Below are 25,971 nucleotides of genomic sequence, written 5' to 3' on the forward strand. Positions count from 1 at the left end.
AAACTCTATTGGCATGTGGAGTTTGAAAGAGCTGAAAATGGTGGCAATGGGTTTGACCAGGATGGGGGTGCTTGTATGCTATATAACCCATGATACAAAAAAAATGGCAAGTCACAAAGACTTTGGCTATTTTTAGTTTCGTGAATATTTATTGAAAAAAAAACAAGTTATTATCAATATCAGCATCACATAGGCATTTATGTTTATTATGCATGAAACCACTGTTTAGTTTCAACGTTTATCAAAAAATAATAAAAAATATAAATGTTTGGATTTACATGCATGAGGCATTTGGGGAAACTTTAAAAGCAACAAACACCCCCATCTATAATATGTTCATGGAACCAAAACATGCTTGGTGGATGCATCGATATACACAAGAAAACACTACCTGAGACTACCATATTTGAACAAGCTCAGTGATTTCCATGAAATGTGAACATGCCAATGTTTGAAATAAAAAATAATTGTTGTAACACATTAAGTTTATTGCAAACACCGATGTATTTGCATTTTACTAGAGGTCACTGGACCAATATTTTTAAATCATCATTGATCTGAATGGTTGAACCGCTCAGCTAGTGAATGGATAGTAATTTTAGAACCTTTTAAAAAATGTTGAAATAGTAAGAAAACTGCTGCAATGCTTGTGTGGATATTCGATACGTTTGACCCAAACAACAATTCATGTGCCGATGTTAATTTTTAAGAAATAAACTAGTAGGGACCCGTGCAATGCACTGGATTTATTAAGCAAAAGCTAAATAATAGAAAGACATAAGAGTATATAATTGTTTTATATTTTGTATGTTTTAAGTAATTAATAAGTATTTATATTTTATATACTATTTTGAATATTTTTTTACAATACAAAAATAACAATAATTAATTTCAGCTAGGGTTGTTCATCAAATTGATGAAATCAATCAACATGACCAACTTAAGTCGAGTTGGTTAATTGTCTAGTATATTCGATCGGATTTGGTTCAACAATTTCCTAACCCGATTAGGTTGATTTACTTTCGCTTTGGTCATTTGTAAATCAAGCAAAATTGAATGACTTTAACATAAATATATTATATTTTTAATACAAGAAAGTGAGAAAATTCCCATATTTCTTAGTCTAAAATATTTCTATCATAAATTTATTTTTTCAATAATGGCACAAACAAAAAATCTATCCAAACCAATACAACCCAAGTTGGTCAGTTTTAACTAATCGTCAATCAATTTCGAGCAACGAACTCCCCAACCTCACTAGGTTGATTTTGTTGACAAAATAGCATACAATCAAATTGAAACAACTCATGGACACTCTTAATTTAAGCTAAATTAATATTTTAATCTCTAATAAATAACAATAGTTTAATCTCCAATAATTGTTGAAATTTTATAGAAAAAATATATAATTATTGAAAATATATTAATAATGAAAATACAATAAATAACTAATAAAAATACAATAATTACAAAAACATAATAAATACTAAAAATTATATTAAATTACTCAATAAATAGTTTAATCTTTATTAAATGTTAATTAATAAGTTATACAAAAATAGATAAGTACAACAAATTAAATTTAAAAATTAAATAGTGATAGTTTAATCTCTAATAGTTAGTGAAAATTTTCAATTAAATTGCAAAATTAAAATAAATTTGTATATAATTATTTACAAAAGAACAATAAATAATTATTAAAAATACAATAAATATTGATTTTAGTATAGATAAATATATATATAATATATATATATATATATCAAGATTTTAGAAATATTATTAATAGATATTAATTATGTTTCTAGAATTATCAATTGATATAATTTAAATTAGTTATTTACAATATTATTTAATTATTTAAATAATTATCATTATTTAAGTTTTAAAGTAATAATTATTGAATCTAATAAATTGTAAAATTATAATTTATGCTATTATTACATAATTTCGTTATTAATTTTGTAAAATATTCAATGATTATTAATTTGACTATTACGTTATAATTATTTTGATATTTTTAAGAACTTTTTTTTAAATTTATTGCATACCTTTGTTATTTTAACTTTTTAAAATCTAGTCATGTTAAATATTTCGTTATTTATAATATTTAATTTTTTGTTATTTAAATTTTATTTATTTTAAAGTTATTACATGATATTAAATACTTTGTTATTTAAGATGTTTAGTTATTGAAATATTTAAATAGTATTTGATTTTTTATTGTTTGAAAAACATTTAAATTGAATAATCTATAAAATCATAATTTATATTGTTAGTACGCAATTTCGTGATGAATTTTGTAAACATATATAATTATTAATAATATGAATAGTATTAAATCTACTATAATTATTTTTTGTGTTTTCAATAAACATTTTAAAGTTATTGCATTATTTTTGTTGAATATTGGAATAACTTTTTTAATTCAAACTTTCTTTAAATAAATATAGATAAAAAGTGGGGGAAAGAATAAATAGGAACTAGAGATAATTTAGAGAAAGTGTGAGAGGTAGTTTAGGAGATTGATAATGCATCCTTACATCCAACACATTTTTCATGGTGGGAGTGATTACTATGTAGTATATATGGAAGCATCACAACAAGGTGGTATTTAACAATGCTCATATTTCTATACCCTCTGTAATTTCATCAATTCAAGCCCATTCTTCAGGAGTGCTAATTCATTTAGGCAGACAAAATTCTCACAAGCAAAACCAGGTTCACCCTACATCAGTCTCTTCACTATAATGGGATAAACCTCTTGTTGGTTTTGCTAAGATTAGTACAAATGGTGCTTGGCATCAATCTTTAGCCACCATCGGTGTTGCTATCCGTGATTCAACAAGCCACTTCCTATTTGGTTTGGCTCATCCAATCCAATCCTCTTCCATGAAATAAACATAAGTTATTGCCATTATGGAAGTTTTATTGATGGCTCGAAGTTTGGGTTTACAAGCTTTTCATCTTGAGAGTGAGGACAAATGTATTGTGGATCTGCTTAATTCCCACATAGACCCTCCCTAGAGATTACACCATTTAATTATGGAGTGCAAATCTTTGTTGTTTTGTTTTTCTTAAGCTTTAGTGCTTTTTGCATCTCGAAGTTGTAATCAACTAGCTCACAAACTTGCTACCTATGCTAATTACTATCATGTTTCCAAAACTTGGGTATCACCTATTTTATTTGTAAGGTCAAAACTTCATTTTGAGATATAGTGATCTTGTTGAAAGTTGAACGAATGTGCCTTTAGGCTTAGAAAAAAAAACGTGAGTGGGAGAGTTAGAGAGAGATAGAGTGAGAGAGTGATTTTAGATAATTTTTTATGGGGAATGAGAGAATCTCATTGGTTGTTTAAAAAATGACATGGAATAAAAAAATAAAAAATAAAGACAAGTTTTAGACAAATAAAGACAACTAAAAAATGACATGGAATAAAAAAATAAAAAAATAAAAATAACATGGAATATATATATATATCTGCCATACCCAAATATTTAATGTTTTTTCCCATTTTTCTAATTCCTCGTTGATTGAGTTCTCGCAAGGCAACTTAAACTAAGTGTTCATTTGACCCCCTCCCCCCCCCAACAAAAAAACTAAGGTGGCGTTTGATAATTTTGAAAATTCAGATCTAAAAAGTTAAAAAGATATTAAATGTGTTTGAAATCTAAAAAGAGGTATAGTTGCTTTTTTACTTTTTAGAATATCTGAATCCATGAGTTTGTTTGTGTTGTATCAACCTTTTACCATCTGAAATCATTGGTTTTACTATTTTACCCCTAAAATATATAATTTGAAATTGTTGAATTCAATTTACATTATCTCATAAAAAATAATTTTCAACCTCAAAATAATATAAAAAATAATAATTACTAATTAATAAATTAAATAATTAAAATTAAAAAATAAATAATTATTATAAAAAATATTAAAATAATTTATACAAACAAAATTTAAAATATATTTTTAAAAATAATGAAATAATTAAAATTTATTAAGTAATAAAAATAATTAATAAATAACATAAGTAAATTTAATAAAAAATATTAAAATAATGAATACAAATATTTTATAATTAATAATTAATAAAAACATTATTATTATTCACCGAAGTATTGAACCACCACTACTGCTTGTTGTAGCGGCGGTGGCGATGGTGGGAAGAAAGGGGATGGAGAGAGAGAGAGAGAGGGAGAGAGAAAAGACATGAGGAGAGAGTGAGACCGAGAGAGAGAATATAGGGGAGAGAGCCACCGCTAGGGGGAGAGAGAGAAGACAGTGGCGACGATAGTGGTGGGAATACAGGGGAGAGAGAAAGAGAGAGAGTGAGCGGTAGAAGACAGGGAAGGAGAGAGAGAGAGAGAGAGAGAGAGAGAGAGAGAGAGAGAGAGAGAGAGGACATGGGGAGATAAAGCTTGCAGCGGTGGTGGCGGGAATACAAGGGGCAAATAGAGAGAGAGAGTTAGAGATAGTTGGAGAGAGATAGAGATAAGTTTGATGTTTTGGTTTTCTGGGTTTTGGGGTATCAAGGGTAACTCGAGTCATTTACGGAAAATTATAAGGATATTTTGGACATTGGGTCGACTCTTAAACACATTTGAATGTATTAAGAACCAGCCCAAGGTCTGTGATTTTCATATCTGAAAATTAGTTTCAGACCCAGTTTAAGAGGTACAACCAAACAAGGGGTGAGGTTTGAAAAGTAGCACTTTCAAATTCAGACCTCTAAAAAGTACAATCAAATGGCACCTAAGTGTTAATGGCTTCACATGAATAGGTTATATACTCTCCTTCCTCCCTCTAGTTTGTTTATTATTTTGTTTTTTAGTTTTCCTTTTTTTTTCTCGTGTCTTTCTTCTTCTTCTTCTTCTCTTTCTCCTCCTCCTCTTACGTTTATTTCCTTCAAGAGTCTCATTTTCTATAGTCATCTAGACCATAAAAGACCATTCATTGTTTTTGATTATTGAACAATCCCAGTTTTCTTTCTTATCAGTTCATCTTGTTCTTCTTTTGTTTCTTTTGACTACATTTTTTGATGGATCTTGTGATTATATGAATCAATTTATAGTTTGGATTTTGGGATGGATGTATGATAATGGATTTTTCTGGTCTCTTTTTTTGCATATTTTTGTGATTAACGACAAATATTCTTACATGTTACATCTTGGTTGATACAAACTTATACAATACACTTGGGCCACATTTGGTTGTACTAAAAAATAAGTGCTTATTTGGAACACTGTGTTTATTTGGGTAAGGACCACACCATTAAGCACTTATTAGTGTTTGGGAAATAAGCCTGAAACAACTGCTTATTTTAAAAACAAGGGCTTATTTGTTAAGCCTATATTTCCACATTTTTTTAATGTTTATACAATAAGCACTTATTCAAAATTTTTCTTCCAAAATTATCCCTAGTTGAAATTTATAAAAGTACATTTGTAAAAGTGGTTTCATAAAGTACTTTTAGAAAAATGCTTTTGTTAAAGTGATTTGCTAAAAGTACTTTGTGTAACTTTCATAAAAACACTTTCATAAAGTTTTTATAAAAGTAATTTAAGAAAAGTACTTTCACAATGGTATATTTTGAAAAATTGAAAGAAGATGAATGACAAAGTAGTCATACGTGCTTATTGAAGAAAAAGACTACCAAACACCCAATATGAAATAAATTATTATTTTTTAAATAAACACTTAAAAAAGTTGGGTGCCAAATGCAAATAAGTGCTTATTCGAATAAGCACATGTTTTTAACCACTTATTCAATAAACATTTGTTTTCAACATAAACACTCCCAAACATGGTCTTGTATGCTTTATTTTATGGTGAGATATTCCCAATGCAAGGTTGCAAGGGACTATGTGAACATAGTGAGCATGGTCTTGGGAGCATAGAAGTCAATTTCTTGTTGACCATGGCCTTGTAGGATTTGTCAATTTAGTTTGGACTGGAAGTTAGGAATGGCAACAGGGCGAGATGGAGGCGGGGAGCCTCTCCCCATCCTTGCGAGGATCCCCATTCCCTGTGATTTTTTATAATGTCAACTATTTTGTTTTTGCTTTTTATTTTATTAAAAAGTAAAACAATTAAAAATTAGAATCATATTAGAAAATATTCAAATATATATAATTATATTTTTAAAAATATTAATACATAGGCATATGTATAGATACATACATATATAAACGTATATGTATATATACGTATATTAGTGGGGATCGAAGTTCCCATGAGGGTGGAAAGTACTCTCCCCATCCCCGCCTCATTCACGACTGATCCCCACTTAGAGGAATGCCACAACCAAAGAGCACTCATAAATGGTGATGAGAGTGTGTTTACAATATTTAAGGTATGTCTGGTTTGAGGGAACAGGACCTGTAATCGGAATTGGAATGGGACATTCCGTTTCCAGATGTTTGGTCGACCGGAATGGGAATGATTAGGTGGAATGCCAGGGGAATGACCATTCCTGACCCCCTCCTCCGAAATGAGACTCCCATTCCGCTATTTAGTTTCCGTTTTTCTTTTTGGACAAAACCCCCTCCAACCCAACCTGTGATTGAGTTGTTATGAAAACAAAGAATCCCTCCAACCTCCATACTATTCGTTGCCATTGCCGCCGTCAACCCCATCTCTGGTGAGGTTAGACCACTACCAACCGTCATTCTCATCCTCTTCCTCCTCCTCATCCTTCTCCTCCTTCTTCTTTCTCCAAATCAGCTACCACTCTTCTTGCTCCTCCTCATATGGCTTTCTTGGCCTAATAGAGTCTGAACCCACTATCTCTGCCAATAATTGAATTAACGGCATTGATTTATGTCGTTGCTTTGCTTCTGATCTGCTCCCTCCGCAACTCCAACTCTTCTACTCGAGCTTTTGTTATTGTTTGCGTCGTCTCCCTTCCCATTCCAAAAAGATGCAATGCAGCATAGGTATTAGAAGAAATGTATACTAGAGAGAGAGAGAGAGAGAGGCTGTATACAATGAGCGTGCTTTATGTGTCAAACTGTCAGTGTGTTACGAAGGAAAGCTTGCTCTTCTAAGAAGGCTATGCTCGTCATTTTGGCTATTCTCTCTGGTCCCTGTCTACTGCGTACACATACAATACCTACGGTACTCTATTATCTCTCTCATTCTCTCTCTAAACCCCCTTGATTCTCATGGGTTTTTTCGTTCGTACATAGCGTCTCTCTCCCTCTCCCTTTCCCTCTCTTCATTACTTCAATATCCACCTCAACTCCCCTTTTCTTATTTTTTTAGTGAGATTGCTCCACCCAAATCCCCATGATCGTATACATGCATCTCGAGCTTCCCCACAAAGTGGGCCTATGTTCTACTCGTTTCATCCACTTTTAGAAGATCAGAAAAAGTAGAGATAATAGAAATTGTTGTATTTTTCCTAAAAAATTTCTATATTTTTTTTGCAATTTCTGCAAAAATTGAGTATTTTCATGGATTTTTTAATTTTCTACAAAATTATTGTAATTTCTTAACTTTCTTATAATCTTTTTGCAAATTTTAGTATTTTCATTCATTTTCTGTTTTTATTTTTATTTTTATTAAGAACAAAATTAGAAATCATGATTGATTCTCATTCCAGCTTCTTCATGAACCAAGCAATGAATCCAGTTCCAATTCCTGTCTGAACCAAACTCACGAACCAAACATACCCTTAATTCCTAACCATGAAACCACTCAATGGGTTGATGAATTGGAATTAGCTGTTCATATGATCACTCACAGCTCCATGACGATTAAAGCAATCGATTCACCCCCCGATGTTTTTAGCAGGGACATTGCTTAACTGGCTCTTATCAGACATGACTCAGTAATAAAAATATAAATGTACAATACAAATACATACAAAATGTAAGGTTTTGTATTTGTACTCCTCCTTTCCACCGATTTGCATTTCTGCGCACATAGAATTGAAAATCCCTCGCCCTCGGTTAGACGTAGAGCAAAAGAATTCCATGAGGATAATAGGCGTACTCATTGACGGTTTCTGCCTGTTAAATTAATCAACCCCGAAATCCGAATCAGGTCCCACACCAAATCATAAGCATCTTCGACGACGACAACCTCACCGAGCATCTTTCGATTGGAATCTATGCATGGAGCCATAACAGATCGATTTCCAATGAAAGGCTGTTTCGGTTGTCCTCACATAAGAGCTGGCGTACCTAATCATTTGTTTTTTCGCTTTATGCACAACAGTCCAAAACTACTCTGCAAAAAGTGCAGAAAGTGCATACTTCCCTTCTCTGTCTGTGAGAAATCTAGCTCCACCAGCTTCTAGTTAACGGTAGCACCGCGCCACCACCATCGTCGTCGTCACCGCTACAACCGCCTATGGCTGCCACAGACGGAAACATCCTTCAAACGCCGATATTAGATGCCGAGAGATCAAATCTACTCCAGAGAATCTCTGACCAGGGCGGTTATGCATATGTTACTGTGGCTACGCTGGGTGCTGCCGGTGACTTCCGAGCGGCGGAGGCAGCGCGGGAGATGGCATGGGAGCAGCTCCACTCGGGTCCGTGGCACTCTGTGTTGCCTGTGTGGAGGGACGCCTATTCGATGGCTTGCCTCCACGTCGCGGCGTTCCACCTCGGCGCCGGAGATTTCCGGGAGGCACTTAGGGTTCTTGACATGGGCTTGATCATGGGAGGAAGCCTTCTGCGTCAGGATTTGGACGCGGCTGTGGAGAAGATTATGACGAAGTCCAGTGTTGCTAAGAGTCAGAAAGGAGCAACAAAAGAAGGTGGGAAAAAGGAGCTTGTTCTAAGTTGCGAGTGTCCAAACAAGGCGGAGGTGAGGTCCGTTCACCTTTCTCTGTCCTCCTTTCGATTTCCACCTTCTTAATATCTGTTTTTTAATTCATCATTTTAATTAATGCTTTATTATTGTTGGAAATACCTGCTTTCCTTTTTCCCGAGTTCTTTTATTTCTTTCTTTTCCAAATTAAAGGAATGAAGTGAATTCTAACTTTCAAGTTCCTGACCCTCCAGCGAATTTCTGATAGGTGAATGAAACCATCTTCTCTCTCAATGAAGAAGGGAGATTAATTCTTTCGTGAAATCATTGAACTGCTTAAATCCATTCATCTACCTATGCACTTTACAATAGGAACTAAGGTCATTCCCGTGTTTCTAAACGAAAATCAACATAAACCCCTAAAAAATGCTATTTTGTTAGTAATCAGTGGAACCACATTTATCTACTGCAAAACATCCCCCACTCCCAAAAGAAAGAAAGAAAAGAAATGGCAAAGTGGTAAAATAGGCTAGAGTAGCTCTTCTCTACCCCTCTTACCTATTATCATCATTATCCAAACCTTATCTGAACTATTTGTGTTGGCTACGTGGATCCTGTGCTGCCAGCCCACTCTATTTCTAATTTTCTAGGGTGATAAGATGGGCAAGGCCCGCGAAAAAAAAAACATAGAGTGCCATTACCTTGCCGAGTCAGATTAACATTTATGAAAAGGACTTTGCTTCACATTCTATGGCCTTGCCTTCTTTTAAAGCATGGATGTAATTTTTTCACACTACATCTACAGACACTTTTATATTGATAAAAAAAGATCAACTGACACTTTTCTGACCTTTTTTTGTCCTTAGCCTACAACTTGCACCAGAAAATTCTTTTTTTTTTTTGTTGTGTCATCACGTAGCCCGGTTGCACATATCAAAGCAGTGATACCTTGGTATGTCGTGTGGGTAGCAGGTATTTAAATGTGCACTAGTGGCCAGCGCATCAACCTCAATAAAATCATGGTATGGGACAGTACCATAAATAAATAGCACCCTATTCAGCTTAATTCAACAGAGCCTTATCCGATTATCCAAACTATAAGGGGTTGGCAACACAATCCTGCAAGGATCATGTTCATTGTTAAATTGTGAGCCTCAAATAATTTCTTACCACCTTAGCCCATGCTATTTTTGACCCCATCTGATCTGGTTAAGATCTGAGTCCAAATAATATATATGTAGCATACTCATGTTTGTATATAGATATTATACATAAATTCTATAAGGTTTATAACTAATAAGTTCAATATATCTATTTATATAAATATAATATATATGTATAAGTTAAAAAGTAAATTTTTAAAAAAATTCTTTGTTTTAATGCTATAACCTGAATTTGATCTGAGTCAGATATATTTGATTTTGGATTGGACTGGAATTTGATCTGATTTGAAGTTTCAACATATCTGAGTCTGATATGTTGGATCCAACCCATTTACGGCCCTATTGACATCATGTCAAGAGTTTGGGATGAAAGGTGCTCGCTATGCACTAAATATTCAAATAGAGATGTGCCTATTATAGTTATTACAAAATATTTTTGCCGCATTTGTTTTTCTTTTATTACTTCCAGTTTATCTTCACTTATTAGGTAACTTGAATATTGCCTTCCTATAATGTCTCATATTCTTGTTATTTTCTTATATCCTGCATTTCGACCTATTGGTTATGACTTATTGAACTATTTGTTATTTCCTTATGGTAACCTGCTATTTCTTTGTAGTATTTTTAGTGTCTCTAATATTTTTTCCCATTTTGATTAGGTGCTTCAAATTCTGCCAACAAAGTCTCTTTCTTGTAAGATAGTTGAGAAGAGGTCTTCTTTATCTTTGGAGGGATTCCTTTGTGATTATTTCCTATCAGGTTCTCCGGTTATAATCAGAGACTGCATGGGTCATTGGCCTGCCAGGACAAATTGGAAGGAAATGGATTATCTCAGAAGAGTTGCAGGTGATCGGACAGTTCCAGTTGAGGTGATTAATATCACTTAATTTTATTACTTCATTATCTTGAGCAAAACATCCCTAATTTGTTGCTTGAGAGGAGAATTGTTAACCATTTCCAAATACATATGTTGATCAGCTTACTTCTATGCCCTGGATTTCTTCTTGTGGTCCTAAAGAATGTAAACCTGCTCTTTATAGTTCCTTCTGTAGGCATATTGGTAGAAAGGACCAGTTTTCTTTTTGCTCACTGTAAAAGACATTGGGTATTCCACATCTATGCCATTTGGGGCAGAGCTAAAACGTCATGATATATTGTATTTGTCTGGTGAACTAGTTAGCTTATATAAATGCTTCCTGATTTCATTTCGTGCATTCCTAAATACAAGTTTGAGCTAGGGGCTCTTCTAGGTGACATCTGACCCTGGGCCTATGTTACTCTGCTGGATGAGTCAATGGGGTCTCAGGGGTTTCATTGTGAATGCTGAATGAAAGGGTCAACGAGCCTCTTGGTTAATGTGAATCTAGCTCACCTGCTTCTTAGAAGTAATGATGGGTACAGGTGTGTGGCATGTCTTATGCTGGCTCTAACCTCTTCTGTTGGAGCAAGATCATGGACCGAGTTATAAACACTCCAATGCTTTTGTCCAACATATTCTCGCACTGATTAACCTGTTTGGGAGGTCTGTAAATTCTTCTTCTCTTCTGCAGTGGAGCAGATTTATCTTCTCTGTATGTGTATATTCCCTAACACTTCAGCTGCCTTATTCCTCTCTCCAGTAGCGCAATGGTGAAAAATATTTGTGGACTTGGTTTTTGATAGCTATTAGAGTCACTACTCCTACCTATACCATGCATCATCCTTGCAACCACTTATCTCATCAGTAGAATCACCACTTATTTTTTGTTGTTTCTTATATTTTTGGCCTTATCTTACCATGTAGTTACTTTGTTCCGGTAGACCTATTGCATTTTAATTTCTAAAACAACAAAGCTGAAACCTGGCATTTGGATAATCTGCCATAATTTGATGCTTCTCTGTTCCTTTTCTTTTTTCCTACTTTGTTGTCATCTCTCTCTCTCTCTCTCTCTTGCTGTTATAAAACCTTATTCTTATATGATTTCGAAGAAATTTGATTCTCAAAATGACTTGAACTGAAGTTTGGTAAAGTTAAAAATATTTTGCAGGTAGGAAAGAACTATCTGTGCTCAGAGTGGAAACAAGAACTAATTACTTTTTCCGAGTTTCTTGAAAGGATCCAATCTAGTGAATGTCCCTTTGATGTCCCAACATATCTTGCTCAACATCCATTGTTTGATCAGGTATTTGTCCTTACTATGGATGATTTCTGGTGTGAAGCTACTCCAATCACTATATTTGCAAAATGAAAGATAACTTTGAAAGGTGATATCGTGATAGAACCAATTGATTTTGCATCATGTAAGTTAAAAGGAAGTAAGTTTAGGAAATGGAGGGTTAAAATTAACGTAAGAAGCAAGTATGTGGTTAGTTATTTTATGGTCAACAGTTGGTAGTTGATGAGGAATGGATGGGTTGATTGCTAATTGGTGTATTAAAGGTACCAATTGTGGATACAGTGCCATTTTGGTTTATTGGATCCAGTTGTAATTGGCTGGAGATTAGATGCAGATTTCTAAATTTTCTAACTTCCAACAGTTTATGAAATCTTTGAAGTTAATGGAAAATGCTTTACGTATTTGTTAGGCTTTTAATTTTAAATGTTTTAAGCTTGAAAGAGTCTTAGGGGCTGTTTGATAACAGCTGAAATGGCTGAACTGAAAAGCTTATTGCTTCGTCTTTTAGTGAATAATATTTTAAGTCAGTGGTTCCTTAATGACTGAAGCTGAAGTTGGGTAGGTTACCATACCCTTGAATATTTTATTATTTTATCCACTAAATGACAAAGCAACAAGTCATTTAGTTCAGTAACTTCAGCTGTTATCAAATGGCCCCTTAGGGTTTGTTCAATAAATTCTCTAACAGTTACTCATAAAAAGAATCTTAGGGTTTGTTTGGATAAACTTTAGGAAGTGCTATGCTGAAGATAATAGAAGACAAAAAACAATTTATCTAAAAAAAAAAAGATAACAAAAGGCAAAGAAAAAAAAGAATTCTGGGTTTGTGGTCAGGCATCAAATGAAAAGTACATTCAAAGTTTAGATAAGCAAAGCTCTTTCCTGAGCTTCTTTATGGAGCATAAGAATGTTGCTTTTTTGATAAGAACGTGTCATTATGCTCTTCTCACTGTCTTGGGGTTGATGTGCAAGGTTTTCAAGGAAAAAAATTGCTCTATTTTGCCCTTGACTAAAGGGAGAAAAGGGTAAAAGCTTATCCAAATGACCCATTAAATTAGTAATTTCAACTTGGGGTTGGATACAACTCAATCATTGTATTTGGAGAAAGTGACTTACTTTCTCTTTATTTTATGTTGACCTTAGATTCATTTTTTCTCTCATATTTGTCCTTTTGCTTCTCCCCAGATTTCTCTTTGGAGTTTATTAGGCAATGTCTCAATTCTTTATGTTACAATTAATTGGCAGATACAAGAGCTGCGGAGAGACATTTTTGTCCCTGACTATTGTTTTGCTGGTGGAGGAGAGCTCAGGTCTCTTAATGCTTGGTTTGGACCAGCTGGGACGGTGACACCATTGCACCATGACCCTCACCATAATATTCTTGCTCAGGTTTACTGGTCTTATTGTTATACATTGGATAAATATGAAGATTTATTAGGATGTTTTTCCTCCTTCAGCCCTGTTTTCCTTTTCAGTATTTTATGTCTGCTCTTGTTTTTGAAATTTATGAGTCATGACTATTTTAGCTTTTGAAACTTCTATGCTGCAATTGTCCTTTTCAGAAAATCCTGCTTCCAACAGTTCTCCATGTATAATTGAGAAGAAATGTTTCCCCATGTGAGGAATCCTATCGTTTGTCAATGTCTCAATGACTTGCATGTACATCAAGAAGTACAGTTATTGTTGATGCAGCATGGCTAGATATAAGGAATAAAGGTCAAACATGGAATAGTGGCCAATAAGATGTAACAATTCTTTGGAAAAGGACAGAATTCTGTTACAGTATCTACTTTTATGAGGTATTTTTGGGATGATCTGGAAATTGTGTATAATACTGGATAGTCATTTCAGACTTTGTGAACTGAGGAATCTTTTCTACAAAATGTCAGGTCATTACCCAATCTTGGGAGGAGGGGTGGAGTGCATTCAGACCTAACCATTGACATTTTTCTACAAAATGTCAGGTCATTACCCTATCTTGGGAGGAGGGGTGGAGTGCATTCAGACCTAACCATTGGCATTTTTTGCACAAAGCCTTGTCCAAATACCAATGCCTTCTTTACTTATTCTTTTTGTTCTTAATAGGAAATGCCTTAAAGATGGTAACCAAACTTGTTCCCTACTTGTATTGAAGAAGAAAATGCATTTTTACAATTAACCAATTGCAAATGAAGTGCCAATATTTCTACTTGTATATTTAGCATTTGGTTTGTTACAATGAATTTGCTTAAGTTAGTTTGGGATTTCCAACATTGTTGATTGTGCAATTGTAAGGGTCATGTGCTTGTTTCTGGCCTTAGCATGGAGCTAGGAACAATAACTTGTTTTTATGTGCACCCAGAAACCAGATTTGAACCAATAAAACAAAACAACTGGGTGGACTTATGTTTACTTTGGCAGCTAATTTTTATGTTGGTGGGAAATAATATGAGATCCCATGTTCCCTCTCTTTTTCTTAATGAATTCTGGTTAAACTCTCTCAAAAAATAATATGAGAAGCAGAATGGTGAGACAAACGGTTTTCTAAAATTTTGTAGTCATGGTCCTGATAAAGAGTAACAGAATGAAATTGAGAAACATGGAATGTGCTAGGAGAAATATATACAAATGAGCAAGAGGGGGCAGCATTTTCACTTCATTGCGGTGAGGATAGGTTGTTGGGTACTCATAAAGAGAGGAGTTTAAATGTGTGTTGTTGGACTCTATATTTGGTCTTCAGTGGCTAGCTTTTACCCAGGAAGACATCAGGGGGATGCAGTGTGAATAGTGCCAGAAATGGGGATAACAAAACCTAACTATGGTGGGTGTTGTCTTGGTAATTTGGGCTTGTCAGGTGTAAGGGTGGAGTATCTAGGGGACCGTTTTGGCAACATTATCCCAAACTTTTAAGGGCCAGATGAGGAAGGAAATCTCTTGTGATCTGAATTTTTTTCTCTAGTTCAATGATTAGCCTGTTCATCAGGATGGAATTAACTGATAATAGAGGACTGGCAAGGAGTGGTTGGTTGGGTTTTAACAAGATCACCTGGCTCCTGAATCACTCATTTAGGTGGAAACCAATAACAGCAAACAATGTTGCCGATGCCTTATCAATAGAAGTGCAACAAGGGAGAATCTGTTGTTGGGGGCATAGAGAGGTCAGTTTGTAAGGGTGATTTTATATTTGTAATGAGATGTTGGCCTATAATTATCGTATTTGTTCTCTCTCTCTCTCTCTCTCTTACCTCTCTGAAGTAAGGGGTTGTTGATAAATTAATAAGTCCTTGGGTTGATGATAAAAACATCATTTTTTATATTTGTAAGGGTGATTTTTCTACGTAAGCTAGTTGAGTTGCTCTTTAATACTTCAACATCTCGCAGAAAGAAGCTAATTTACTGTCAAAAATTATCCCAGACTAGTGCAACTTTAAATGCTTTATTTATTTATTTTGCTTCTTGTATCTGGTTATTGCATGTTGCAGAAGCTGGCATTACAAGTATACTCTGGAGCATCTAATGGAGGAGTTTTGAACTGTGCTTCTATTTTTCTTCATGTGTAAACATACCCTAGAAGAGTTAATTCTCATTGCTCATGTCATGGTGTTATGGCAAGCAAATAACTGAGAAATCTGAGACCGGGTAGCTGGTCTCTCATGGGTACATTGTTAACCTCAAATTGTTCAATCAATGGTCTAACAAAGCCCTAAGATGCATGTGAAGCCCATTGGTTGATCACCACATTGTAGGATTATATTATTCAGTCAAGAGAGCTGTGTCTGTTGGGCATCAAGTTTAGTTGTATCAGACATGTTTTCCAGTTACCTAATTTTTAGTTCTACTCTAGAACTATGGGGATATATGAGATATTCTTTAAGCTATAATTCTTACCATTTGAAAGTTGAAACATGTTCTCTTTGAATAGAAAATTATTGGACGACATACTCTTGCTTGAAATAATTCTTTTTCTTTTTTCCTTTAAAGACTTCCACATTCATTTTGTTTCTGCATGTTTCTGGTGTTTTCATCCCTTTAGTGGTGGTAGGATTCCATTTAAAGGGAACAACACCCTTCCCTATTATCTCCAAAATGATTAGTGACAGTATACCTTTTTTATCCATTTTTCTGGAGAAGGTTTCATTCTTTTTAGTTCACTTTGTTTTACCTGCTTATGGTTTTACTCCCTTCCTCACCCCACTTCCTGTACTAGTCATAAAGCCGAGATATTGTTTCCTTTGAGCCCTATAGTCTAATTGTTAATCCTAACAATAGCCTTAAAGCCAGTTGCACTTTGCCCTACAATTTGTCCAAGAAAGCTTTTATTCTGAAATTACTGCAGAACCTAAAACATCACCCAAGTTTTAAAACCATCCGTATTCATGTTTTAAGTCAATACACCCAATGGATTAACTTCCCAATATTTTTTTGGAGGTTTCACTGGTTGTTTAATCAATGGGTCATGTGCCATCTGCATAAACTCAAGTCTTTTAACTGATATGATCTTATTTATTTTGTAGGCACAGGAAGCCAAGAAGAGTGGAGAAACTTCTTACAGTTTGTCTTACCTCCCAAAAAATTTTAAGATTCTGGTCCCTGCAGCTGCATAGAAAGAAAGCCCTGTCTGGTGTACCAACCATAACAAGGCACAACCACCAATATATGAAGTCAATTACAGAATAAAATAGTTATGTGTGTGTATTGTCTGATGTTAATCTTCTTATTAATTTTAGGTATTTGAAGAATGAGGATGAAAAATTCAATTCTGCGAGTTCTGCAATTTACATGCTCCTTCTCATTGGCATTGGCAAAAGAGAGGAGGAGAGTTGTCTTGCTGCAAGTAGGGTTGGATAAATATCTGAACCATATACGTTATCATATACCATATTCTCTGTTAAAGAAAGCACTGGATCTTGGAAACATAGGTGCCTAATAAGAGAGATTGCACAGCTCTTTACAATCTTGGTAGCAAGTTTATTACTGCACTCCTAAGGCCTGCCAAAAGTATGGTGGATGGGTTGGCAAGATTAGGACTTAATAGAATTCAACCATACTGGGGAATGATTCCCTAAAGAGATACTTAGTAAAGAAAATCAAGTGACTATTGGGAGCTAGGTCATCTGTTGGGGTGCTCGACCCAAAAATTGTTGAATATCATTCTTCCATACAATAAAACTTCATCATTATGGATGATAAAACTCTGTTAAAGAATAGACTACTGAAACCGTTTTCATCACCTGAACCAGAGTTCGTATTGACCTTGTCATTGTATTTTTAAAGCCTACGGTGCAAAATCACACCTAAACAATATGAATAATAAGTTGAAATACCATAGCATGTTTTTCTTAAGCAAGAATGGATCAATATCAATATTTGATACATTGATGAGATGTGGTCACAAGTGAAATGTCAAAAGGACTTGGCTATATAAATATTAGAATCAACATAACAATAAATTGAAGCTCCTCTTGTGGAAGGTTGCTAGGTGAAAGATGCACTGGTATTTTTGAGAAATGGAAACTTTCATTAAAAGAAGGGAAGGAAAGATGCACTGGTATTACTTGAATAGTTCCACATGGATATCATATTAATGTTGGATGCTTTAATTTAGTTGTAGATGATCAGATGATGTATCAGAGTCATGTCCTATCTAGGTATTGAAAGTGTCAGATGATTAACAAGTAAAATTAAAGAGTAATTTGTTCATACGATTGTATGAAATAGTAACCATACAAATAGAAAATCTTTCAAGGATAGGTTATTTACAGTTTTACACAGCTCAAAGTTTCAACTAAAACCAACCATGCTATATTTAGTTTGACAGTTTTAAAATATGAATCCTATCCTGATATTGGTAACATTACATCTTTTGTCTTCATCAGCTTTAGATTCATAATAAACATTATAACCAAGTCAAAGCTTGTTCTTCAAGGGTATCTAGAATAACAATTTCATGCATCCTGTGATTTCCCCACTCATCTATGCTCTTGCTTTAGGAGCATTATGTTTTTATAATGATTACTTTTACCTCTATCTCTATCTTGGATACCAAAATACTCACATAGGCATATCATATGTTTTGAGTCACTCATACATGACTCTGAGTGATCTTCATCTATCTTTCTTCAGGTTGTTGGAAAAAAGTATGTAAGGCTTTATCCTGCTTCGATATCAGAGGATCTTTATCCTTACAGTGAATCTATGCTTAACAATTCCAGCCAGGTAGCTTGTCTTCCAAGTCTCTCTTGCTTAAAAAAAAGTTCATTTGAGACAAGTTAATCTGGTATTTTGGTCATCTACCTGGTTCCTTTCGACAGCACCTTTGGAAGCAAGCCCTGTATTGACTATTGTTTACAACCTTTATCTTTTATTTTTACTGAGAATGTTCCCCTGTTTGCTAGATTTAATGCATTTTTTCAAAGTACTTTTATGATTTATCATTGATATCTGAGAACACTGGGTCAGAGATATCAATGCTAACTTTGAAAGAGAGGTGAAAAGGTTAAGACCTGAGAAATTCGAATTTGGATGCAAGGGATCATCATTTCTGGTGCCACTGGTTTGTAATGCTTCATCAATCTTCTAATTGGTGGTTTCTGAGTTCTATGCCATTTCTTTCTCATGTAGAGGATGCCAATCTTTTCTTTCAGCGCACTGTATATGTTCAAGTTTTGGATCCCTTGATGGATATGTTATGTGTATGCCTGTATGGAATAATTATATATCTTTCTTTTTTGGGTGTCAATGGGTACCTGATTGCCTGGATATCCAACGCAGGTGGCCCCAGTCAGGTCTGGGTTTGCAAACATTAGTCCTGGATGGATACCTGCTAAACTAATGATATGTGAATCTTGAAATTTATAAAGAATCAACATTTTCCTCTAAGTTTTAATTGTATTTGTGCAATTAATTTGGTATGGTCTGTTAGTCGTGTTTTTTGGTGGATTAGGTTCAGTATCCAATTGACCATAACTTGAATTGGCATATCTAGTATAGTTTTTGGGTCTGGATATGCATATACCTTGTCTAGATTTGACTTGTTGGTACCTTTTTTATTTTTTTGATGAATGTACCTCTATTCTTTCTACACCACTTGGATAAGGGTGTCTCTCAGTGATTCTGAAAAATAGGATATTTTTTTTTGTAAAATAAAAAGGGAATTGGGGACTCCACAAGTGTACTTCAATTTTTGAGTTTTAGTTTTTTTTTTTTGGTTTTTTTTTTTGTAATATTATGTACTATTAGTTTATAAAAATAATTGAATAAATGTTGGAAAAGAATGCAAAGTAGATGATGAAGCATAAGCTAATGCAAGCAACAATAACCAATTAAAATATTTGTAATCAACTATTTTAAATGGGGAAAAGATTCTTAAATGGGTCAAGTAGGGAACTTTGTGCATAACATGTTACACTTGCCTTGTGAAGGGATGTCATCGGCAATCCAAACTGTCAACCAAGTAGGGAACCCTAGGGATTCGTCACCTCTGCAAATTTTCAATCCTTATCAGAATCTCATTGTACAGACCCTGATATTTTGTTATACTATTAATTCAAATATACCTTACCTTCTTAAAAAAAAGTATACTTCGTAAGTAATATTGGACCTTGAAAATTCTATTTTTTAAATATTAATTTGCCTGAAAAAAGTGATTTATTTTGGCCACATACCAAGGGTTCTGGGATCAAATTATCCCTGTTAATAGTGGATTACAAGCGTAAAGTATGGGGTCATTTTGGGATCCAGATCAATTTGCCACATGAAAGATGTCTTGGTTGCTCAATCTTCATTTAATGACCTGACTAGCAGACCTGCTCCCATTAAATTGTCTTGTATTGCAGATATACTTATAGATTTGATAAACAGCATATTTCCTAACTATTAAGTTGGTTGTTTGCGTGTCTATATGTTTTTGACATGGGTAGTGTGTTTATTTTTTGTCTTTCTGTAATTAGTACATGCTTCAGATATTGTAGGAAAAGTGACTATGTTTCACATAGTGTGTTCACCTTGGTGTAATGGTAAAATCTTGCACTTGCAAGTCTGAGAAGCAGGTTCGAATCTGTGCCACTTCTTGGAAAAAATGCCAGAGGTTACAACTGTATCCAGTTTACCCCTCCCAAGACCTCAGATGGCTAGGACCAACTTTGGGTAATGGCCTTTTTTTTGTTTAATTTTCCAATGTTTTCCTCAACCCAATTCAGCATTAATCTCCATTTGGGGTTGGCTGCTCAAATCCTATCCCACCATTTTGCTCTATCAAGAACCATGTTTGCTGTCAAATTACAGGTCCTTAATTGTTTTCAATCACTTGAAATTATGCATTCTTTGGTTTTCCCTTTGCTCTTTGGGCCCTTGCATCAATTCACTCGTTACTGATGTATTCATGCATCGGTAATATACATTATATGAAGAATAGGCATGACAAAACCATATCAGTTGTCTACTAAGGGAAGAATAGGCATGTATGTTTGTATAATTGTAATATAGATGAACATATTAATACCAAAAAAAAGTATATACATGAACATACAAGCATTAGTTAAAGGCTCACCCAATGTTGGTTCCAGTGGGAGGGGTAGATTGGAAAAGGTCCAAACTTTTGGCCTTCTTTTTGCAATATATGTCAACATACAAGCAAAACAACAAATATTGAAGCTTTTGGGTTTCAAATATGATTTCATTTCACTTTTGATAAATCTATGAGTTTCAAATGTTATTTCATTTTATATTTATTTAATGCATGTAAGCTAGGTTTTGAATTGTTTTTTTTTTTATTTGTTAAGCTACGTTTTGAATTTCAATATTGATTTAATGAGACACTATTTGTTTTTGTGCTTAAACTATTGAAAATTATTTTTGAAACTATATCTTATTTTTCTAAACAAAACTAAACTATATATTGTTTTGAATCCAAAATAATCTATCAATTTACCTTTTGTTTCTGATGGCTTAATTCATCTTGGTTAGCTTTTACAGCATGGGAACCTTGTCAGTCTATCTTGGTTCTTGCCTTCTTTCAGCAACCAACCAAAATACGGACCTGAGCCTAGTACAGTTTGCCCATAAATGGAAATAGATTTGCTCCTCAGATTTAAAGTATCCTATATGAAGTTGGGGTTATACAATAAACCAACCAAAGTTGTGGGAACTAAAAATCCCGTGGGAAGTACACTGATCTGTCATCAACTGCAGGGTCATCTCCATTCTGTCTTTTGCTAGAACTAGTGTGGATTTTTGACTTGGTGGATAGGGTTGCTCCTGTTAATTCTTTTGATGTGGTTCTCAAAGAATTGCTTTCTCAAATTTTCTTGTATGGTTTTGCTGCATGTCAGTGTTTGTTGACTTTTGTTTCATTTCTCATTGATGTCTTTGTTCCAGCTTAAGCATGAGGCTCCTGTTTCATCACCTGCTTTACATGTTTAGACCTTGAAGAACTTGATTTTGAAAGCATATATGTATGGGAAGTTAATAACTCACTCACTGCAACAAAACCTTAAATGATATATATTTTTCTATTCCCCTTTCTCTTTTCAGGTAGATCTTGACAATCTAGATGAGAAAGAGTTCCCAAAGGTTCAAGGCTTGGATTTTGTGGACTGCATTTTAGAAGAAGGTGAAATGCTTTATATTCCTCCAAAATGGTGGCATTATGTAAGGTCTTTGACAACAAGTTTCTCTGTTAGCTTTTGGTGGAGCGATGGCTGCAACTCTCCAGGCTCCTGATTGCTTATCTATCTCATTTTGGTTTGTGTTCATACTTGTGTTCTAGCAACACAGCTGTCCTCAATTGAATAAATAGTGCTCTTTTTGTTGGGGAACCCCATCATGTTGATGCTCCCATTTGTCCTGTATATATCCTTCAGTTGAACTTAGTTTGCCTCGATCAGAAGGGAATTTTCTTTGGCAAATTTCTTGTTTTGGATAGTTTCGCGAAAAGGTCGCATGGTTGGCACCGTCTGTTTTTAATCAGGGGGCCATCTATCCGATACGATTTACATATAGAATTCCTTCTCTTTCCCCTATATTTTACACTTCCCATCCTCCATTTTCATGGTGATTCTGTTGGGGATAAGATGCATTTAAAGCAGTAACCCAAGATGCTAGTTTGATGAAGTAGCGTCTCCTTGAGTTTCCTTTTGTTAGCTTATCTCCGCGACTAGCATTCACCGGATCACAGGGTTTCTCGACTCTTGAAAAAATGGGGGGAAAAAAGAAACAAGGAGCATGCGACCCTGAGGCATGATCATGGTTGTGGTCTGTTAATTCCGTCGTAGTTTAGCTTTATTGACTTGTATGATGGCAGTTGTTAAAATATTGTGCATGATTTTCCACATATTAGGTCCATGGAGGCTGTAAATCTTAAAACCAAAAAAAGAAACCAAAATATTAAAGCTACAATCCCAAGGCTATGAGACGCGTTGATTTCAAGCTTTACCCATCATTAGTCAAATGTTAGCCCAGAAAGCTTCATCATGAATTTGTTCTGTCTACTATCTGTATTTTTTGTGTTATCTATTAACAAGTTAGATATGGGACTTCGTAGAATCGTAGGGCAATGACTTTCCTTGAGGCTTTATTTGTTTTCATACTCCCAGAATTGCTGACATTGTCCTTTTCTGCGATGTCGTTTGAGGTTTCAAATGGAGCGGAGGATGGCTTGTTTAAAAGGTATTTTTGGATAAAAAGTTGTGAGATCATGCCCTTCCATTGTTTAATGAAACACTTGACCATTCCCAAATGTCTTAATTAATACGATGTACAGGAGGTGTCTTGATAAATCAACCAAAATATTACTTACACATCAGGATTCTTTTATCAATTATTAATTCAAGTTGACTAAACTATGCTATGATATTTGCAAAGAGGGTTGGGAAGAGAGTCTATAGGGGATTAGGGGGAGAGTTTTTGGGTTGAGTTTTATTTGTGAATAGATATTAAACTACTTCATCCTCGTATTAGATTCTATTCTTTTGTAAGCTGGGTGGGTATGGTAACGAGTCTGACTGCTGTTTTAGAAAATTTCTCACACCTGCTTCCTAAAATATTAAACTGAATGGTGGGTAGGGCAATGGTTTGATAGCTGTTTTAGAAATTTTCTCACACCTGCTTCCTAAAATATTAAGCTGGGTGATGGGTAGGGCAATGATTCTGACGGCTGTTCTAAAAAATATTCCTGCCTTATCCTTTAAATCATACAATGTAGCAGTATTTGTTGAATCTTAAGACAAGAGTATTTGTTGAGTGCTTATACCTACTACTTCAGGAACAGGTCACAATGGTATTGGAATCTCACCAATTCAATATTAGCCGACGACACTATACTATATGCTAAGATGGTGTTTGTTCAGTTTTAGGGGTGGTAATTTGTTTTTTCATGTTGTGTCAAGGTAAGATTATTTGGACACATAGGTCTATATGAATATAATTAATCATTCTGTCAAAATTTCAGACATGAATACGATCACATTAACCCATTTATTTCAATACTAATGACATGTATAATCTGAACTGATATGAAATCAACATGATTAGCTTGTTTAAATTAAAGTATAAATAAATTTCAATAGTAAAATAAATATTAAAACTATAATCAATATATATATATATATAGCTGAAATGTGTACTTGAGAAGGCCTGAGAATGAGGGAAATGAAATCTAATAGTATTTTTTGCATTTTTTCATATAAATTACAAGAATACCACTCTTTACCAACCTCTCTCTCTCTCTCTCTCTCTCTCTCTTTCTTTCAAATTAAAAGAATGCCACTCTCTCCTATCAATTCTCTTTCTCTCTCTCCCTCTCTCTCTCTCTCTCTCTCTCTCTCTCCTTTTAAATTACAAGAATGCCACTCTCTCTCCAACTGAGGGAGACCTTAGCTTGGCATCTTGGCTGCTAGGGGGACTTGCATTCAAAGGTAGTCAAGTTTGAGCCGAGCCGAGCTCAAACTTTTGATCTCAAGTTTAAGTCTCTAATTCAAATTAACCACTGAGGGAGACATCGGCTTGGCACCTTGTCAACTAAGGGAGACCTTAGCTCGACACCTCGCCTGTTAGGGAAACCTTAGCTCGACACTTTAGCAACTAAGGGAGACATCGGTTTGGCACCTCGGCAATTGAGGAAGCTCAACACCTCGAATGATTGAAAGACTTGCAATCAAAGGTAGTCAAGCTTGAACTTCTAAGCTTTTAATTCGAGCCGAGCTCAAGTTTCTAATTCAAATCGATATCGAGCTTGATTGTTTATGAGTGAGTCCTACAACGTAGGGCCCCCTCCTCTAGTATCATAATTAAATGGTATATAAAGGCCTTGATGAGAATATATTTCCTTAGGCCATAATTGGATTGACACAAACTACATAATTTTTCCGGTCATAAATAAGTCATGTCAACCTAAAATTAACACCTTTTATTGGTGACTAAATAAGTCAACACAATTTTGATACAAACACGATTTAAGCATGGCTTTGAAAATTGGACAAAAAACAGAATTGATTTGACCATCGGTTCTTAGGTCAAATGATTTGAATATCCAATCCAAACCCTAGTTAGACGGTGTTTTGGTTCAAAATTGGACCTGGAGCCATAACCACTTCTCGAGTCAATTGGTCCAACCATTCGATCCGATTCAGTTTTCAAAACCATGGATTAAAGTTAGGGATGACAATCTCGATCCTTGTTCTGTCAAGGGTTAGGGATGGAAGATAACTTTTATGATCGAAATAATAGACGATTATGGATAGGGAATATGATCCCTACCTTGTTGCACTCTACATATTTGTATTTGTAGTCCTTCCAAACTAAGCCTAAGGAAGGGTCAAGAGTGTAAATACAAATATATATAATGTAAATATAACCATAGATAAGGTTTTGCACTAAACATATTTGTATTTGTACTCTTCACTTAGCATAGTTTAGGAAGAACATAAATACAAATGTGTACAGTGAAAAACTTTGTATTTTGTATTATTTTAAAAGTATTTGTACCATACATATTTATATTTGTATTCAAACCATTTAACTTCGGAGATTGGCTTCTAATAGGGCAAATCTGTGCCCACACCATTCTAACAACCTTTTGCAACTTTGCATTGGGAATATCTCCCCATGAAATAAAGCACACAAGTATAGAAATATTCTCAATACAAGGCAATAAAAACTGCCCGAATGGTAGGGCTGTTCATAAGAAGGCCCAACCCGACCAACCCAGACCGGTCCAACCCAAGTTGATCGGGTTTTCATCAGCACTGGTCGGTTTTGGGTTGTACAAATTCATAAACCAATGGTTTGGGTCAGTTTCGGTTTTCTTGTGTGAAAACCGAAACCGAACCAACTTAGTTCCTACTTAACTATTTAAATATATATTTTGATTTTAAATTAAATCGACCTAATCTATTTAAATATATATTTCAATTTTAATTTAAATATATTTTATATTTAAAACTGTTAAATAAAGATATTTCAATTTTACATAAAAACTGGAATATCTGACAACCCAAACTTGCACTACACAGGCACATGGGCCATGGGGGGCATGGATGAACTTAGAACCGAAACTGACCCAAACCGACTCAAACTGACCAGGTCTGTTTTGCTTAACACTGGGTCGGTTTCGGTTTCCATCTCAGGTAACCCGACCCGTGAACAACTCTATCGAATGGGCTTTGCCCTGACTTTAGCCGAACTCTTAACTTTGTATCCTTAATTTCTCACACTATTAATTGAATGAATATTTAAATTATCATTAAGGGATTTTTATTAATTCCCCTGCCTAAAAAATAGGCCTGTAAACGAATCAAATTCGAATTGAATTAGGCTAGATTCGAATCCGAAATCGATTATAAAAAACAATGTTCGAATTCGATTCGATATCCGACTTTCAATTTAAATTTGAATTTGATTATTAAATCGAATATTC

At 34.6% G+C, this 25,971-nt stretch overlaps 1 protein-coding gene across 6 annotated transcripts; it reads left to right on the forward strand.

Annotated features, from left to right (window-relative positions):
- Window positions 1-8,233: 8,233 nt before the first annotated feature.
- On the forward strand, window positions 8,234-21,964 carry JMJD5 (2-oxoglutarate (2OG) and Fe(II)-dependent oxygenase superfamily protein). 6 transcript variants are annotated; one of them, XR_016102111.1, is made up of 7 exons: window positions 8,234-8,818; window positions 10,584-10,793; window positions 11,952-12,086; window positions 13,326-13,469; window positions 16,574-16,747; window positions 18,183-18,275; window positions 21,591-21,964. XR_016102111.1 is itself a non-coding variant. In XM_088954108.1 (6 exons), the coding sequence occupies exons 1-6, from the start codon at window positions 8,357-8,359 to the stop codon at window positions 21,777-21,779; spliced, it is 1,233 nt and encodes a 410-aa protein (XP_088810234.1). In that variant the 5' UTR covers window positions 8,234-8,356; the 3' UTR covers window positions 21,780-21,964. The 6 variants fall into 6 exon arrangements, 3 of the variants coding, with proteins under 3 accessions (XP_088810234.1, XP_088810235.1, XP_088810236.1); XR_016102110.1 differs by having other exon boundaries at window positions 16,574-16,740; XR_016102112.1 differs by having other exon boundaries at window positions 16,574-16,699.
- The last annotated feature ends 4,007 nt before the right edge of the window (window positions 21,965-25,971 follow it).

This window comes from Nelumbo lutea, chromosome 7 (assembly GCF_056320005.1).
Source record: "Nelumbo lutea isolate HS-2025 chromosome 7, American lotus-T2T, whole genome shotgun sequence".
Classification (NCBI taxonomy): domain Eukaryota; kingdom Viridiplantae; phylum Streptophyta; class Magnoliopsida; order Proteales; family Nelumbonaceae; genus Nelumbo; species Nelumbo lutea.

What these genes read in the sequence shown, in the direction of transcription:
- JMJD5 (XM_088954108.1), top strand. Translation starts at nt 8,357, where the DNA reads ATGGCTGCCACAGACGGAAACATCCTTCAAACGCCGATATTAGATGCC. An exon ending in AACATCCATTGTTTGATCAG is followed by an intron (nt 12,087 to 13,325) that starts GTATTTGTCCTT and finishes ATTAATTGGCAG; the next exon opens with ATACAAGAGCTGCGGAGAGA. An exon ending in TGCTTAACAATTCCAGCCAG is followed by an intron (nt 18,276 to 21,590) that starts GTAGCTTGTCTT and finishes TTCTCTTTTCAG; the next exon opens with GTAGATCTTGACAATCTAGA.